A 19,850-nucleotide genomic window follows, 5' to 3' on the forward strand; every position below is an offset into this window, starting at 1 on the left:
GGGCAACGCCTTGGCCTGGTCCAGCCACTCGGGTCCCCAACAATGAGTATCTTACGAGCTGGATTACCCTCGGGGAAACGGGCCACATGGCCGTAGTGCCGTAACTGATGCTCCCACACAATGGAGGTAATGTGCCTCATTCGGGACTCCATAAGCAACCGCTCATTCGACACAGAGTCAAACCAATGGTACCCAAGGATTTTCCGGAGAGACGCAGTACCAAAGGTATCCAGTCTTCATCTCAGGTCACTAGATAGCATCCATGTCTCAAAGCCATATACCTGAGTGCCTTGTCTGTTGTCTCAGTGTATGCTCCAACCACGGTGAGTGATGTCTCGGCGAGGGAGACATTTTATTTACAACTTCGCTCGGTGGTTGATGGGTGCCCACAAGGTGACACTCCACTAGAAATGAGTGACTTCAATGCAGCCACTGGCACTGACAGGGCTGGCCATGAGGATTGTCTCCGTCCACATGGGTCTGGTGACCGTTGTGAAAGTGGCTCCATGTTCCTTGACTTTGCAAAAGATCAAGGGCTACGAATCACTGGTTCCAGCACCCTGAGCCGCATCGTTGGACTTGGTACTCCAATACTGGTGGTGCGGTGAAGGAGCTTGATCACATCCTTGTGGGCAGACGCTGGAGGCTCTTGCAAAACTGCAGGGTCTACAGAAGTGCCCAGTTTGTTAATTCTGACCACAGACTTGTTGTTGCTGCTCTTAGGATCCAGCTTAGATCCAGTAGGTTACCACTTACTAGGAAAATGAACATGGACTTGGCCAAACTCCAAGAATCTGTTCCTCGGAGAGTTGCAGTCAGGGCGGCTGATGGGACGGTCTTCACGGATGACACTGCAGTTGTGACCGGCTGGGCTGGCTACTTTGAGCAGTTGGTTAAAGCTGATCCTCCGGCTAGGATGTTGGATATCTTTGGGTCCATGATTCTTTAGGCTGATCCTCCAATTAGCTGTGAACCACCCAATCTCTAATTTTTTTTTATGTATGCTGCTAGAAGAGATGTCACATCGATACTAAGGTTGGTACTGCACTCTTGATTGACTGTAATCTACAAATAACTTTGGATGGCACAATAATGTGAGAAAAATGTCATTAAAAACTACATATGAAAAAGGCTGAATGGTGATGATGATACAGCACGACAGCAACACGTCAAAAAGAAAAACAGCAGAAGTCATGTCTGGCAATGCTGTGTGTCGAGAAGTTTAGTGTGCAATTGGGAAAAACACACTTATTAACAAAAAAAACACAGACACAAAACAGGATTTTGTTACTGCTATTTATTGTTATTGTTATTTAGCTCCTTATAAGTTACTTAAGAAACATATCTGTAAAGCTTTGAGAGCGCAATCAAATGCGCTCAGCTTTAGATGTGAGTTGTAACTGTTAAGGTTGCAGTGTCACGCATTTGTTACAGCAGATAAAATGACAAGAGGATTAATTGCTGTAAATACAGTGTCCTACACAGTCCTCATAAAGGAACAGAAGATTCTTATTTGTTCCTTGATTATAATGAGCACATATACAGTGCCCTCCACTATTATTGACACCCCTTGTAAAATTTATTAAGAAGGTTTAGAAAAAATCACTGTTTGCTGAAGCACCATCATCTTACACTGAAAAAATGAGAAACATCTGTCTTTTAATTGAAACAAGTTCATTCAAAGAAAAAAAAAGCTCTCTTCAAGAAATAAATATTTTTTAACAAAAACACGTGCCATAATAGTTGGCACCCTAGGAAATTAATCTGAAACAATGTAATTGAAGCATGTTTCCCATGTAAATTGGACAGTGATAAGTTGATTGGAGTGTATAGGAAATTTCCAGCTGATTAACTGGGATACACATGTGAGGAGACACAGAACCAAATTTCCTAAGCCAACTATCATCACGGCAAAGAAAAGAGCATTCAATGCAAATGAGGGAGAAGTGTATTGCCCTTCATAACTCAGGGAATGGTTATAAAAAATAGCTACTTGCCTGAAAATGTTCATTTCTACAGTTCACTCTTGGGGAATAGCAAGAAAAAATTGAATTCTGGGGATATTAAGTCTCCAGAACCACCATCAGATGGCATCTCCATGCCAACAGATTATTTGGAAGGTATGTCAAAAAGAAGCCTTTTCTGTCAGTTGTCCACAAACATAAGTGCCTGGAGTTTGTAAAATGCTACTACAACTTTGACTGGAATTGTGTTTAATAGTCTGATGAAACAAAAACTGAACTCTTTGGCAATAAACACGCAAAGTGGTGTAAAAAGAAGGATGGCTACAATGAAAAGAATCTTGTCTCAACTGTGAAATATGGGGGAGGTTCTGTGATGCCGTGGGGCTGTTTTTCCTCCTAAGGCCCTGGGTACATGGCATCATGGATTCCATGAAATATCAGATTTTAAATCAAAAACTGGCTGCCTCTGCCAGGAAACTAAAACTAGGTCATCATTGGATCTTTCAGTATGATAATGATCCAAAACACATGTCCAAATGAACCCTGCAGTGGTTAACTGACCACTAAATCCAAGTTCTGCTATGGTCATCTCAGTCCCCTGACCTGAACCCTATTGAAAACCTGTGGAGTGAGCTGAAGAGGAAAGTACACAGGAGAGGGCCTAGGACCCTGAATGATCTGGAGATATTATGTAAAGAAAAATTGGTCTCAAATGCAATGCTCTATATTCTCCAACTTATAATTGGTTACAAGAGAAGACTCTGTGCTGTTATATTGGCAAACGGAGGTTGTACAAAGTATTAAATGCAGTGGTGCCAATAATTGTGGCACGTGTTTTTGTTAAAAATTTTTTTATTTACCAAAGTGAGGATTCTTCTGTCATCAGCAGTGGAGGTCTTCCTTGGCATACTCGTCCCTTTGCAATTACTGAGCTCAACAGTACATCCTTTATTCTTCATGATATTACAGATTGTTGATTTAGGTAATTCTAAGGTTTTACTGATATCTCTAATGGCTTTATTCTTTTTATAGCCTCATAATGGCTTTTTTGACTTTCATAATGGCTTCTTTGACATGGTATAGCTCTTGTCATTATTTTGAATAATGGCAACTGCAGACTCCAAAGGGTAGAAGCAAGCCTAGGTATTTTATGCCTGCACTAATGAAGAAGTAAAAAACAAGAGTAATCACAAACATCTGTGACGGTTATTGTTTCAAACATTATGGGGACAGTATAAAAAAGTGTTAAAATGTCTACATGGTATGACTATAATGTATGCAAATTCCCTTAAATTAATGTATCAATCAAGGAAAAATGTGTCTTTGTCACAAACATTATGAAGTATATATATATATATATATAGTGAGTTTTCTGAACACTTTTAGGATCCTCCCAACTTGATGACACGCCAAAGTGTGACTGCCACGTCTGTGGAGGACTGTTTGTTTGTTGCCAAGGCAACCGCAGGCTCACAGCGCAGCAGCATAGCTGCCACGGAAACAACTACAAGCTGTTCAAGAATGTGCTATAAGCGCCTGTCCTTGATGAGTGAGGCAAGGAACATTATAAATGAAGTCAAATTGGGAGGCATGCACTGGTACAGTGCATTGCCGCACCCACTACACAATGAAACAACTCAGGATCCTGGTTTGCAACCCCCCCAGACAGACATGCGGTCCAGTCCCACCCTCCGGAAATGACCCTCTATCTGCCGCAGCCAAGTGTTACGTGGGCAACGCCTTGGCCTGGTCCAGCCACTCGGGTCCCCAACAATGAGTATCTTACGAGCTGGATTACCCTCGGGGAAACGGGCCACATGGCCGTAGTGCCGTAACTGATGCTCCCACACAATGGAGGTAATGTGCCTCATTCGGGACTCCATAAGCAACCGCTCATTCGACACAGAGTCAAACCAATGGTACCCAAGGATTTTCCGGAGAGACGCAGTACCAAAGGTATCCAGTCTTCATCTCAGGTCACTAGATAGCATCCATGTCTCAAAGCCATATAGCAAGACAGGAAGCACCAGAACTCTAAAGACTTGGACCATCGTCCTTTTCCATAGATATCAGAAGTGCCACACACCCCTTTCCAGCAACTTTATGACCCCCCCATGCTCTCCCAATCCGTCTACTGACTTCATAGGAAGAGTCACCAGAGACGTGAATGTCACTGCCAAGGTAAGTAAACCTCTCGGCAAGGTCGACACTCTCTCTGCAAACAGACACGCTGCTGATGTCTGTGCCCAAGAGTTCATTAAAGGCCTGGATCTTGGTTTTTATTCAGGACACTCGCAAGCCCAGACACTCAGACTCCTCGCTCAGTCTCTCGAGCACCCCGATCAGAGCCTCCATTGACTCTGTGAAGATCACAGCATCGTCAGCAAAGTCAAGATTGGAGAATCTTTCTTCACCAACAGATGCCCCACAGCCGCTGGACCCCACGACCTTGCCCAACATCCAATCCATACAAGCACTGAACAGAGTAGGAGCAAGAATACAACCCTGACGAACCCCAGAATCAACTGGGAAAAACACAGAGGTTCTGCCTCCACTCTGCACAGCACTCACAGCACCAGTGTACAGGCTGGCCATGATATCCAGCAACCTTGAGGGGATCCCACAAACCCTCAGGATGTCCCACAGGGCAACTTGATCAACTGAGCCGAACGCTTTGCGAAAAATCGACAAAAGGCTGCAAAGAAACTCTGCCGATATTCGCGTTTGCACTCCATGAGAACTCTCAGTGCCAGGATGCGGTCAATGGTAGACTTCTTAGGCGTAAAACCAGACTGTTCCGGTCGCTGGTAGGTGAGCAAGTGATCAATGATCCTATTGAGGACAACCCTAGCAAGGAACTTACCCGGCACCGAGAGCAGTGTTATCCCCCTGTAGTTGCTGCAATCCAGGCGATCACCCTTCCCTTTCCAGACAGGGATGACAAGTTCCATTTTCCAGTCAGTTGGGATGATGCCAGTCTCCCAAATGGAAGCAAACATTGCTTGTAATGCCAGGAGCACAGCCTTACCACCAGCCTGGACAAGTTCACCACAAATCCCTGCAGCCTTCCCCAACCCTCAGCTGGTTCACCACCTGTGCAATCTCAGTGAGATTGGGTGGTTCACAGTTAATTGGAGGATCAGCCTCAAGGACCGTGGACCCAGAGATATCCAACATCCTAGCCGGAGGATCAGCTTTGAACAACTGCTCAAAGTAGCCAGCCCAGCAGGTCACAACTGCAGTGTCATCCGTAAGGACCGTTCCATCAGCCGCCCTGACTGCGGTTCTCCAAGAACAGATTTAGATGTTCGTAATGCTTCAATTCCTCTGTAAGCAGGACGTGGGTCACTAGACCACAGATGGTGTGTCACTTGCTCACAGAATCCTCTAACACACACCTCTTTATCTGCCCTCAGAGCCCTTGCAGCCGTCCTTCTCAGTTCCCAGTACAGACCAGAGTTGCCATTGAGCCATGCACTGCGACTCCTCTCGATGATATCCAGGGTGCCCTGCGAGATGAAACATCTCCTTCTGGGAACACCGGTAACAACAAAACAACCCTCGGAATCCTTCAGGTTCTTGTCACTGAAGGTCTCCCACATCACATTAGGATCGGCAGTCGTACCCAAATCTGCAAGTTCCTCACACAAACTGCGTGCATACTCATTAGAAAACATTATAAATGGAGGGAATAAATAAATAACCCACTGTTCCTGTTCCAAGCTGAAGAATAAAGCCTTTTTTGCTAAAGTACTAACACTCAACCTCGTGTTTGGGGTGCAAGGCAGTGACTCACGTGTCACTTTATTCATTTTATACACACACACACATTATATATATATACACACACAGTGGAAGCTCGGGTCACAAACGTTTCGGAACACGTACAAATCTGGTTACGACCAAAAAGTTTGCCAAACTTTTGCATCTGTTCATGACCACACACTTAGGTGACGAACAAGCCAGTTTTCCTTCTGGTTCGTATGCGCTGATGATTTCCACACATGTTCAGTCTCTCCCTGTACATTGTTCTCGGTCAGATGTGCGTGCATTCGCTGTGAATTCTTTGCGCTTTATTTTGTGTGCTTTTGCATAAACTTTGCAATTAACCATGGCCTCTAAGCAAGTGAAGAGTGATAGTGTTGGTGAGAAGAAAGGTTCGAAGAAAATTGAAATCAAATTAACGAAAGAAATTATTGAAAAGTACGAGCATGGCGTTCGTGTTAAGTCAAAATCTACAATTTCGACTATTCTAAAGCATAAAGAGGCCATTAAAGCAGCTGATGTTGCAAAAGGAGTTACAGTGTTAACCAAGCAGAGGCCTCAAGTGCTGGAAGAGGTGGAAAAACTGTTGCTAGTGTGATTGAATGAGAAGCAACTTGCAGGTGATTGCATAAGCGAGGTGATGTTATGCGAGAAAGCCAGGAAGATTCATGGTGATTTGCTGCAAGGTTAGTTTTCTTGGCTGTTTATGGTTAGTTTTTGTATAAATTAAGGATTTTTCAAATTTAAATTTTTTCCTTGTGCTGAAAACTCATTAAAAAAAAGTGTTTACAGCGAGCGGTTCCTATGGCTGTAGTGTGAATTCTTGCAATGTTAGTTTTCTCTGTTCAAGGTTTTCTCAGTGTTATTCAATGTTTTTACATTTAGTTTACTATTACACTGTGCATTCTATGGTATAATTAAGTATTTTTGTGCTTAAAAATCTTTAAAAAAATATATTTACATACAGTTCGCACTGTCTAGAACGGATTAATTGTATTTACATACAATCCTATGGGGGAAATTAGTTTGGGTCACGACCAAATCGGGTTGCGAGCAGAGTTTTGGTGTGGCGGAAGTGCTGGGGGGAAGACTTAGGACAGCACCCGGAGAGCTGCCGGGAGGACAGCATGCTCTTCCGCCACGCTGGGGCGTGGCCAATTTAGGAATGCCGGGAACACCTGGGGCTCATCCGGGGACTGTAGAAAAGGGGCCATCTCCATTCATTCAGCGCTGGAGTCGGGAGGAGGCAGGACGAAGCACAGAAGAGGTGTGGAGGCGGTCCGAAGAGAGGCATTGTGGCCAGGACTGAGTATTTTGGGGGGGTTTTGTGCATGTGACTGGGTCTGTGTGACCATTATTTGGGTCTGTGTGACCAATTTAACTGTAAATATTGTAAATAAACGTGTGGTGGTTGAAAAACAACATGTCCGCCTGTCTGTGTCCGGGTTGGGTCCACAATATATATATATATATAATTTTTAATGTAGGCAGATCATTTCGACCTGGTCATTTTAAAAGTAGCTCGCAAGCCGAAAAAGTGTGGGCACCCCTGTTCTAGATTATCTGCCAATCCACCTAGCTTGGTATTTATATATGTCAAAAAAAGAAACAGCCCTCACACCGACCCCTGTAGAACACCACTCTAAATGTCTAAATGTAAGCCGATTCTGATACGGTCCCTCATACCATAATCCGCTTCCTGTGTCTGAGCCAGCTTTGCAACAATCTACAAACAACACCCTGAACTCCCACTTCTTTTAGTTTGATCCCCAACCTCTCATGTGGCACCTTATCAAATGCTTTCTGAAAGTAAAGATAAATAATACTATATGTTCTGCTATGTGCATATTCTTTTGTTGCTTACTCATAGAATTCCAGCAAGCTGGTAAAACATGACCTCCCTCTTTTGAATCTATGCTGACTGTTTAGTAAAACTCCTGTTCTTGCTATGTGTTGCTTCATCTTATCCTTAATAATTCCTTCCATTAATTTACTGTTAAGTTTACTGGTTTACAGTTGCTTGGATCTTCCGGGTCACCCTTTGTATACAACGTGATAATATTTGCTATTTTTCAGTTCTTCTAAACTTGCCCAGTGCGCAATAACTTCCTTAAAATATGTGTCATGGGTTTATATAAATACTCACTAACCTCCTTGTGAACTCAAAATATTATCTGGAACTGTTGATTTGTTTGATTTCAGCCCATTTAATCTTGCGCAGTACTTCTTCTGCAATTTCCAAATTACTTAGTACCTCAATAGTCCCTTTTACAGGTGGCAGGTAATCCACTCCCTCACAAGTGATGACCTCAGAAAAATGCAAGTTTACAGCATCTGCCATTTCACTTTCTATATTTTTTCATTCTTCTTTACTATTCCTGATTCACTTCACCTCCTTCCTGACTGTTCTTTTTGCTACTAAAATACTTAAAGAATCTCTTTGGGAAATATTTCACCTTATCTGCTATATTCCCCTCTAACTGCATTTTAGGCTCCTTAATATCCTTCTTAATGGTTTCCTTCATGTTCTCATGCATCCTATAATTCACAATGAAGTTATTAGTCTTGCACGCATTCTACTGCTGTTTTTCCTTGACAGCTTCTTTTCCAACTCTTTATTAACCAACTGCAACTGAGTTTTTTTAAATCTCCTACTAATTCCAAAGGTAGGTATATCTCTGTCCTGCATTATATTTAAAACGTTTTAAACCTTTTCCACTGCTCCTCAACTTTCTCCGCACTTAAAAGCTTATCCCAGTCTACTCTTCTTAGACTTTGCTGCATCTGCTCAAAATTTGCCCTACCAGTTAATCTTAATTAGCATCTACACTCTTCTAAAACAGTGAGAACTGTATTATATTGTAGTCATGTGACCCTAGTGGTTCATTTACCTCTATACCCTCAATTCTATCCTGATAATTACAAAATATTAAATCCAGACATTCTTCTCCCCACATTGCTGCTTTAACATACTGTGTTAAAAAACAGACATTTATTACTTCTAAAAACTCCGCTATTTGTAAAGTTATCCCAGTTGATATTCAGGTAGTTAAAGTCTCAGAACTATAATATCCCCTTGTAAACTTGCCTTTTTAATATTACAAAAAAGATGTTCATTTAAATTATTGCCTGCATTGAGCTGCCTATAAAACACTCCTAAAATAAGGCCTCTTTCTCTAATTCTTTCCAGATGAAGCCACATGTCATCACTAAGATGGAGCTCAATCTTCAAACTGGAGAGGACTTGCGTTTACATTCCGTTTGACATAAATAACAACCCTATCTCTTCTGTTCTGTCTATCCTTCCTAAAAATGTGTACCTCTCTATGTTAAATTCTGTCATTTAACCAGGTTCCTGTTATTGCTATAATATCTTAATTACACTCCACTACATACATCTCCAACTCACGTGTTTTATTTTGATACTACTAGCATTAAGGCAACTATTTTTAATGTGTTATATTTACTTGTCCATTGTACCATGCAAAGTTAGCAGTTATTAGCATTGAAGAGATATAAATCTCATTCACATGGCCTGAGTGGGTGCAAAAATGTCACTACCAAGCTACTGCTGCCAGCATATAACACTGGATAACAGTATAGGCCGATAACAACAATTTTCTTATTTTCATCCATCCATTTTCCAACCCATTGAATCCGAACACAGGGTTATGGGGGTCTGCTGGAGGCAATCCCAGCCAACACAGGGCGCAAGGCATGAACCAATCCCAGGCAGGGAGCCAACCCACAGCAATTTTCTTATTTTTCAACCCTTATTTGATATTTTTATTATGATATTTGATTTTTGGACCCCCTTTCTCCATGCTTATTTAAAAAAAAATCTTCTTAACCCTAGCAACCAGACAGATGCACAGATACACACAGAGACACTTGTCCTTTTATTATTTTATTAAGGTGGATTATTATGTGGTGTATATGGAAGAGATCTTAGTGATATATTCTAATCATTCCTTTTGTGCTCTTTGGTGATTAAAAAAACAAACAAAAAAGGTAAAAAAAAAAAACCTGAAGAAGAATGAAAGTTTTCTACAGGTCAGTTTGTGTCAAGTTAAAATTCATTAAGAGACTGGTGGGCCAAAACAGTTATACTGAAAAAAATTAAAACAAATATACATCTAACTGCCTTTTTCTAAACCATATATTCAGTCCATAGTTGCAAGGATCTGGTGACTGTCCTAGAATCCAACCCTATAATGTTCTGTGATGGTCAGGTATTTGGTCAAGAGCTGGCTTCTGCCTTGGAACAGTGTCCAACATTTCAAACATTTTTTTTCTCATTGGCACTGGAATATGTCAGCTAATGAATAAAACATCTTTCAAACAGCATATCATATAAGTGCCCTTATTAAAGAATACTCACAAAAGGATATTTTTGGTTGAAAAATAATTAAGTTACAAAAAGTGGCATTTCAGAAAAAAAGAGAATACTTGAAGTATTATAAATCACCATATATTTTCTTAGTTTTTCCATTTGAGAAAAAGGTTTTATTATAAAGAAGGCTGAAAAAAATTAAATTCTGAGTGTCATTATATAAAACAGAAGCAAATGGTGATCACAATATGGGGTTTATTTTAAACAACTAATTAATACATAGGATCAGCTATCAAATATACATAGCATATTTAGAAACTTCAGTATTGGTATCCACACTTTTCACTGTAACGGATGGTCCTAGAGATATGATCCCCCTGTGATGGTGTTCAATCATACTGATACACTAAAAACAGCTAGCTGCTGAATGTTACTTATTTAATACTCTTTTTTATGTTTACATATATCAAATATGTTTGGTTTTGAATCCCACACCTAGTCACTGTCTTCATGAAGTTTGTACTCTCCAGGGGCCTCATGTATAAACGGTGCGTACACACAAAAATGTTCCTTTCATTTTTATATCCACATCCCTGACGTGGCTTTATAAATACACTGAAATTAAGTGCATATTGTTTATTAGTTTAATGCATCTGATTGCAATTAACCTGTAACAATATAATGGTCCAGAGAATGGTCAAACTATTCCAAATACCATAGCTGCTTTGGCGTTGTTACTCTCACTGCATCTTTTCCTTCTTCTTCTTTTAGCTGCTCCCATTAGGGGTTGCCAAATCGGATCATCTTTTTCCATATTACTGTCACTGCAACACTTGGACTATTTATATCACTGTATCTGAGTATGAAACACAGCTGTAGAACAGCTGATCGGAAAGAGAATTATTGGTATACAGCAACAAGCACACGCTGCCTCAACCATGCTGTCTACTGAACTGTTGTGATATTGCAAACGCTTCAGAGCCTTTCCTTGCGGTTCAGAAACAGTTTCATCCCAAGGAATCTAAACGCACGCAATCAGTACATCAAGTGCTCCTTGAACAACTGTTTGTATTTATAAGTACAATTACCTCCCTGTAAACTTGCGATACAGTTATAATATTGCACAACCTGAGCCATTTTATAAAGCATGTATTTATATATGATGACGATATCATTTTTAAGATGAAATGCAGCAAAATATGTTTATTATATTATATAGATAAAACTTTAACTTCATTTAAATAATCTATATTGTTAATAATTAAACGTGAGGACACAGTACTGCAGCATCCGTTCATGGATTCTTCCTGCCTCGTGTTGTATATTTGCTGGGGCTGGCACAACACTGGATGGATAGATGGATAGAATAATTAAACACATACTACAAAGATATTTCAATGTTCCTTAAAGGTTTTGAAGAATCGGCGTTCTAAGCTTACAGATGGCTTAACGTCTATTACAGAGCTGATTGTACGGCGATTGGGTATTTGGAAAAAGAAAAGTAAGGACAGGAATTGGAGGTTAGTACGTTGGAAAGAGACAGTACTGCTACAATAAAGTATTTCATTGAAGGTCGCGCATGGCGCAGCAAGCATCTTACGTGAGACGTGAACTATCACTGCGCCACCGTGTTCCCATGTTTAATAACATGTTTTAACTCCTATCATCATGAAAATGATACCACGTATACATCTCAGTATTTCAATTATTCAAAGAGCTGTAATATCACAAATGTAATGGATTGGGTGTCCTGTCGGAGGAAGAGAAAGCCCGGAAGCACGTAGTGATTCACACACATAGAGCACATAGAAGATCAAATACGAAACAAAGCATTTTAACGTGCTACTTTAGTTAGGATGGGATTTGAGAAACTCATAAATTAAACAATTTTAAGATGAAGTTTATGATGTTCTACTTTAATGACAAAATAAATTATGTGATTAAAGTGGAAATTTTGAGATGAAACTTTTCGAGCTTTTTTCCCACTGTGTGCCTTTTTTTTCTCTGTACCCTAATAAGCCTTCATATGACACTCAAATGGTGGACTACGACTCGCCTTTTCATGGCGACTTTGATATCTGACAACTTATTTTTAATTTCGGGCACTGTGCAACTTTGTGAACTTGAGCTTTTGAGTTTCTCCAACACACTGTGTGACTCGATCAACTTTCTTTTGTTGTTTATACCACTGTTTAAACCAACAAATAGTACGGTTTTCCTTGCCTACACTTGGTATTCGCTGAAATTCTATTTTCCCTCGTGCTTTTGCCATTGTCTTTTCACAGAAAACTGAGCTTAAGGGCTATTTATATTGATTTGCATATTCAAAGAGGCGTAATTCTGGTAGGAGTTGGGTTGGGGCAGCGGGCGTGTGCACGTGCATTAATTTTCACACTGACCGGGACTTATGTAATGTGGAAGTTGGCGAATGCACAGATTTATGCATCTGGAATTTTTTGTGCGTAAACACATTTCGGCTTTTGTGCTTACGTCATATTATAGTGTGAATTCTACGCATGGCGTTAGGCATGAGGCCCCAGGTATGTTTGCCAAATTGCAGTATTATGAGTGCTAATTTAATTGTTAATTCTATCTAGGCCCAGTGTGAAGCCGTCTAGGCATGTGTGAGTAGAGGTCTACAATAAACTGAAACCCCATTCAGAGTTGGCTTCTGCTTTTTATCCAGTACTGCTGTTAAACAATGGTGGATGTTGCATTTATCCAGGCTTTCATCACTTCTCAGGTTGACTCCTACAAGGCTGTCCTTCAGAAAATATTCACATGTTTCAAGAGGTTCTTAATGTTGCTGCAAGGCTGCTGATGCTTGTTAGAATTTAATTTCAACAAACCCCATCTAACCTTAAAAATTCTGATTAGCATTATTTCTTCTACTGTAAATCCCTATTTTTGGAACAGTATACAGCTTTCCTCATTTCTCTAAATACCAAAGTCATAATAATTTATTGAAAACAAATAAGCAAAAAGAATAAACACAAAATTATAAAAATTTTTATATAGCAGTATTTTGCAAAAGTGTTAACCACCCTAGATTTTTAATGTTAATTTTGTCTTAGATGTTTATTTTTTGACATCTGAATTAATTTGACGCTATAAAAGAGCAAATCAGATTTCCAAATACTATTCATTTTCCAAAAAAATTAATTAACGCAGGTGTTTCATTTTCTCAAAGAACGTAACATATTAAGAAAATTAACTCTTTTAGATAAAAACCTACTTTTTTGGTATATACCCCAGTGTATGACTAAACAAAGATAACAAACAGGTGCTCTTGATTATTGACATAATGAGTAAATTTAACCAAACTGATTAACCAAATTGTCGAGGATGGAATCAAACTTGTAGAAGGACTACCAAAATAAAAGTTAAGGACGTGGCAGATGTGACTTCAACATCGGCTAGAGTGCCTGGGATTAACTGGAGAGACCAAAGAAAATGAGAATGCCAACATCTGTAGGAGAAATGTGTGCATTTTCCAAGATGTTTATAACAATGACCAGCCTATTTTCTTATAATATTGCACAACAGTGACTTAAAGAGCAATTACTCAGTTTTAAAGGCAGTTGGCAGTCACATCAAATGTTGATTTATTTTAATATTTACAGTCTTTTCATTTCATTATTTTTTGAAAGTATCTATATTTTACCAAATTATTTTATACTGTATGTGCCTAACATTTTTACACAGTACTGTAATTAACAAAAGGAAAAATATTAACCTGGTTGTGTTTTCTTATATACAAGGCACACTTTTCCATTTCCACTGCAGGAATCTAGCTCAAATATCCGGCTTCTGTAATCAAAATGTGGCTTCTCTGGATGGTTATCCATTCCTAGTGAAATATAAAAAAATAAATATTAAAAAAAAAAATGATTCTCTATTTTATAGCAATACTTTCAAACACTCCTGAAATTGTTGAACAATAATTAGCAGAAATCGCACAGTAAACTCTATTTCAAAGTGACGTGTTCATAAAATATATTTTTTACAAATATTCTCACTTCTATCACTGAGACACAAAGCCAAGTTAGCCAGTTAATATAAGCCAGCATTAAAGCCACATGCACAAATCCTGATAGTGTCCAGTTTTAGAATACTGCAGTACTTTTAAAAAGCAAAGGTTTGCCTTGAAATATGTTCATTTATGATTTTGACAGGAGAATAATATTCCTGCATTAATAAGGGAAGAATTACTTTTAGTTAATATAAATTGGACTTCTTTCATTTAATATGCAATACAAAGATAATGTATAAATTGAAAATTAGAGAAAAGGAAATGTCAAAAAGGGAAGGTTCAGAAAATCAGTAGATCTCTCCAGACCAAATAGCGCCTGCATAAGGAATGACTGAGTAGTGATTTAAATTTTATTCATAATTTTTTCATCATGAAAATATGCATTGAGATTAAAAGAATCATTCAGAAATATGTCACATGGTTAAAAAAGTGGTGCCTCAACTATCTTTTTGCTCCTCTTGCCTCCTTTTTACCATATATAAAGATATCAACAAATTTGTTGGTACTCCAACCTGAAAAAAGAAGAACCCACAATTTCCTCTGGAATAAATTGAAAATGATATGTATTTGGCACCCATCATTGTTTATTCCACATTTAACAACAATCAGATTTTGCTCTAGCCTTCTGAATCAACAGAATATTTCAAATAACATGGATTAAAGTACCATAAACCAATATTTGGTTGCACAGCCTTTAGAGGCAGTCACTGTAAACAAGTGATTCCTGTGGCTCTCAATGAGACCTCTGCACCTGTCAACAGGTAGTGTGACCTGCTCTTCCTTAGCAAACTGCTTCAGCTGTGTCAGGTTTGAAGGGTGCCTTTTCCATACTGAAAAAAAGCAATGCCATTTGAACGTGAGTTGTCACTTAAACATTTTTTTCGATCTTGCCTGTACTCTGCTCTGTCTGCATTTTCAGTATCATGCACCATAATGCGGAGTACAGTAAGATCTAGCAGAGCATTTTTAAATAATGACATGTGTGCGGGAGAGAGGCAGAGATGGATTCAATCTCATTTAAGTGCTTACTGGAATATAAAATAAACACTTTCGCAAAGGTATAACGAAACAAGTGTGCTTTTATTCAAGAACTATCAAAATACCCGCGCTTCGCAGTGGAGAAGTAGTGTGTTAAAGAAGTAATGAAAAAGAAAATGAAACATTTTGAAAATAACGTAACATGATTGTCAATGTAATTGTTTTGTCACTGTTGTGAGTGATGAGTGTTGCTGTCATATATATATATATATATATACACACACACATATAAACATATATAAACTCACCTAAAGGATTATTAGGAACACCATACTAATACGGTGTTTGACCCCCTTTCGCCTTCAGAACTACCTTAATTCTACGTGGCATTGATTCAACAAGGTGCTGAAAGCATTCTTTAGAAATGTTGGCCCATATTGATAGGATAGCATCTTGCAGTTGATGGAGATTTGTGGGATGCACATCCAGGGCACGAAGCTCCCATTCCACCACATCCCAAAGATGCTCTATTGGGTTGAGATCTGGTGACTGTGGGGGGCATTTTAGTACAGTGAACTCATTGTCATGTTCAAAAAAAACAATTTGAAATTATTCGAGCTTTGTGACATGGTGCATTATCCTGCTGAAAGTAGCCATCAGAGGATGGGTACATGGTGGTCATGAAGGGATAGACATGGTCAGAAACAATGCTCAGGTAGCCCGTGGCATTTAAACGATGCCCAATTGGCACTAAGGGGCCTAAAGTGTGCCAAGAAAACATCCCCCACACCATTACACCACCACCACCAGCCTGCACAGTGGTAACAAGGCATGATGGATCCATGTTCTCATTCTGTTTATGCCAAATTCTGACTCTACCATTTGAATGTCTCAACAGAAATCGAGACTCATCAAACCAGGCAACATTTTTCCAGTCTTCAACTGTCCAATTTTGGTGAACTTGTGCAAATTGTAGCCTCTTTTTCCTATTTGTAGCGGAGATGAGTGGTACCCGGTGGGGTCTTCTGCTGTTGTAGCCCATCCGCCTCAAGGTTGTGCGTGTTGTGGCTTCACAAATGCTTTGCTGCATACCTCGGTTGTAACGAGTGGTTATTTCAGTCAAAGTTGCTCTACTATCAGCTTGAATCAGTCGGCCCATTCTCCTCTGACCTCTAGCATCAACAAGGCATTTTCGCCCAAGGGACTGACGCATACTGGATGTTTTTCCCTTTTCACCATTCTTTGTAAACCCTAGAAATGGTTGTGCGTGAAAATCCCAGTAACTGAGCAGATTGTAAAATACTCAGACCGGCCTGTCTGGCACCAACAACCATGCCACGCTCAAAATTGCTTAAATCACCTTTCTTTCCCATTCTGACATTCAGTACACCCTTAAATGCATTGAAGCAACTGCCATGTGATTGGTTGATTAGATAATTGCATTAATGAGAAATTGAACAGGTGTTCCTAATAATCCTTTAGGTGAGTGTATATACATATCCATACATATCTACATATATACATATACACATATATATATATATATACACACACATATATACATACTTATATATATATATATACACTAGCAGAATACCCGCGCTTTGCAGCGGAGAAGTAGTGTGTTAAAGAAGTTATGAAAAAGAAAAGTAAATATTTTAAAAATAACGTTAAGATGATTGTTAATGTAATTATTTTGTCATTGATATGAGTGTTGTTGTCATATATATATACATGACAAGACATGAATATTGTAAACTCAAGCTCTTTTAATTTCTGAAAAAAAAAATGCTTTTAAACTGCATTTGAATTTAAAACAGAAACAAAAATATCATCCCTGGTTAAAATTGGCAGACTTAAAAATAAAGTGGTAGTTTAAGTACTTTAAGTACATTTTCAGAATGGTATTGTCTTTAAATAATAATAACCAAAATTTCAACATAAAGTGCAGTTTTTCTTCTTAAAAAAATAAGTCAGACACATAAAAGGTAATTTGACCAACTTAATCTTTAAACTCCTTAGTCAAAATTATTTTTTAAATTAGGGTAAAACAGTGTGATCATTGAACATTTTGTAATTAGATGTAATTAGAATTACTAACGGTCACAGAAGTCCAATGATCCCCAGTAAGAGCCACAAAGTCCGGTTTCTGTAATGCATCTAATTTTGCTTGCTTCTTAGTGTGCACAAAACCATGCTTTTATCAAGGCTTCGCTCGGGTAATTTTTTGAAATGAAATTTTCCTCCGATCAGTCGTAGGAACGCGCTTCATTCCGACTCTAACATTTTTGTAGCTGTGATGTGTGCATCAGTGTAATCGATGTACCAGGAAATCATGCATTGACAAAAGTGCTTGGAATTGAAAGTGTGATTAAATGCGTTATTTCTTGTTATGGAGTACATGCATCGAAGCTTCTCAGCTGTGCTTGTGCTAAGGAAAGGAAAGATTTTAAAAATAATGTAACATGATTCTGCGTTAACCGCATATTTTTTCATAAGTCCCAAACCAAGGAGATGCGAGGTTAAAATGAATCGGGAATCGAACCTCGGATGTCGGCGCTAGAGTTATGAAAAAGATAAGGGAACATTTTAAAATTAATGTAATATGTTGTCAATATATAGTAATTGTTTTGTGAGTGTTGCTGTCATCAAGGATTTGATTATCATTATTTGTTTCAATCAGGGTCATATTTGTACAATGTGTTGTGTTCAAGTTACATTCTGTGTTTTTCAATCGTTGTAAAGATAAGAGGTTTCATTCATCGATTCGTTTCTTACTGCATCAATAAACAGCTCGTCTTCCTCTTTATCTGAGATGTGACACACTGCATGCACAGGTTTTTTTTACACTGTCTTCCTTTAGCGGGACATTCACTTTTTCCACCGTGTGCTTTGTTTCTGCAGTAGCTGCACTTATGAATATGCTTGTATGTATCAGACGCTTCATATTTTTTTGCTGCCTTCTCAATTGTGTAATTCGGTTTTTGTTCAGCACTCTTTGGAACTGTTGCTTTTTGTCTGTGCACTGCGTCAGTTCACGTGAGCCGCTTGGTGTTCTTGCATCGAAGGTTCCCAGTTGTGCTGGTGCCATCTAGTGTGATGTCCACGGCTGTATGTAATGTCAGCTAAGACCCAGCACTTAAAAGTTTCTCTCGCAGTTTCGCTGAGTTTGTGCCAAACACCACCCTGACCATCTCATCTTCCTCTGCATAAGCACAGTCCTTCACCTGTGAATATTTAGCGGCAGTGTTTCTATTGGATTGCCGCTGACGGACGGCCTTATATGGGCAGGCACTAAATTACAAACGCCAGCGGCAGCCTGTTTATGAACTTAATTTAAACTTTTGGTTTACACCGTGCTTTGTTTCCGAAGTAGCAGCACTCATGAATATGGTTGTATATGTCAGTCGCTCGCTTCTTATTGTTTCGCTGCCTTCTCAATTATATAATGCATGTTTTCTTCAGCGCTTTTTTAAGCTCTTCCTAGTTTTCTACGTACTATGTTGATAGTCAGTTCACGTGATTACGTCACACGAAACTCCGACCCCCACGGCCATCCAGCTCAACTCCATTACAGTATATGGAGAAAAATAGCTTCCAGTTATGACCATTACGCGTAGAATTTCAAAATGAAACCTGCCCAACTTTTGTAAGTAAGCTGTAAGGAATGAGCCTGCCAAATTTCAGCCTTCTACCTACACGGGAACTTGGAGAATTAGTGATGAGTCAGTCAGTGAATCAGTCAGTCAGTCAGTCAGTCAGTCAGTCAGTGAGGGCTTTGCCTTTTATTAGTATAGATAAAACAGAATAGCAAAAAATTCAAATGACAATAAGAAGAAGACATGATTCACCAGCGTTTGTGAGTCTGGTTTTTCTCCTTTCGCTACATCTTTTACAGGTTGCAAAAGGTTTACTCCGGCTGTTGAAGACTGAAATCAAAGGCTTCTTCTTTTTAGGTGCATTCACCATCAGCACAGCGCTGTCAGATCTAAACACCAGCATGGCAAATTGCTTGTGTCCTGAAGTGACTTTAGCTGCAGGTGGAAGTCCCATTTTACTTTATGGTGCCAAGCAGAGGGCAGTAGTCTGTCTATTAGCTCGCGAAAGTGCTGTGAAGAAGCTGTCTGTTGCTACGGTCCTGCCTTTGTCCAATCTAATAGCGGTCACGGGACACTGTATCATTGATTGCTGGTACAACAAGAATAGTTCAGAGCAGGCATCAGCCACAGCGCTGCTCATGTGAAAAGAATGAAGATAAATGCCATCAACTTACAGAGAGAAAGGCAAGTTAACTGGTCTTTTTTTGGGTTGAAAGAAGCCAAATATTTGGGCTACCTGGTGGGCCATGGTACTGTGAAGCCACAGTGGTCTAAAGTAGATGCCATTTTGAAATGGCCCCATCCGCAAACCAAGCGGCATGTCCAAGCATTTCTCGGTTTAGCCAGGTACTACCGCCGGTTTGTACCAAGGTTTTTGGAGAGAGCTGCACCCTTAAGTGATTTAACAAAGAAAAGGGCTCCCAACTTTGTTCAGTGACTTAAAAAGTGCACCTGTTTTGAAAAAACCTGACTTTTTCACTTGCTTTTATTCTCCAGATGGCCGCTTTGGACACAGGCCTAGGAGTAATGCTGAGCCAAAGCATTGATTGTGCTGAACACCTAGTCTTGTTCCTGAGCCGGAAACTGCTGGATCAGGGGACCAGGTATGCGGGGGTGGAGAGAGAGACTTTTGCAATCAAGTGGGCGATTACATAGTTGAGGTACTACCTCCTGAGCTG

The 19,850-nt window shown here is 39.5% G+C and overlaps 1 protein-coding gene across 1 annotated transcript in view; it reads right to left on the reverse strand.

The window, feature by feature from the left end:
- The window catches only part of tpgs2 (tubulin polyglutamylase complex subunit 2), a 163,271-nt gene that overhangs the window by 44,247 nt on the left and 99,174 nt on the right, over positions 1-19,850 (reverse strand). The window contains exon 5 of the mRNA XM_039759110.1: positions 13,799-13,912. Within this exon, the coding sequence (XP_039615044.1) occupies positions 13,799-13,912 (114 nt within the window). The remainder of the gene's footprint in view (positions 1-13,798; positions 13,913-19,850) is intronic.

This window comes from Polypterus senegalus, chromosome 7, assembly GCF_016835505.1.
Source record: "Polypterus senegalus isolate Bchr_013 chromosome 7, ASM1683550v1, whole genome shotgun sequence".
Classification (NCBI taxonomy): Eukaryota; Metazoa; Chordata; class Cladistia; order Polypteriformes; family Polypteridae; genus Polypterus; species Polypterus senegalus.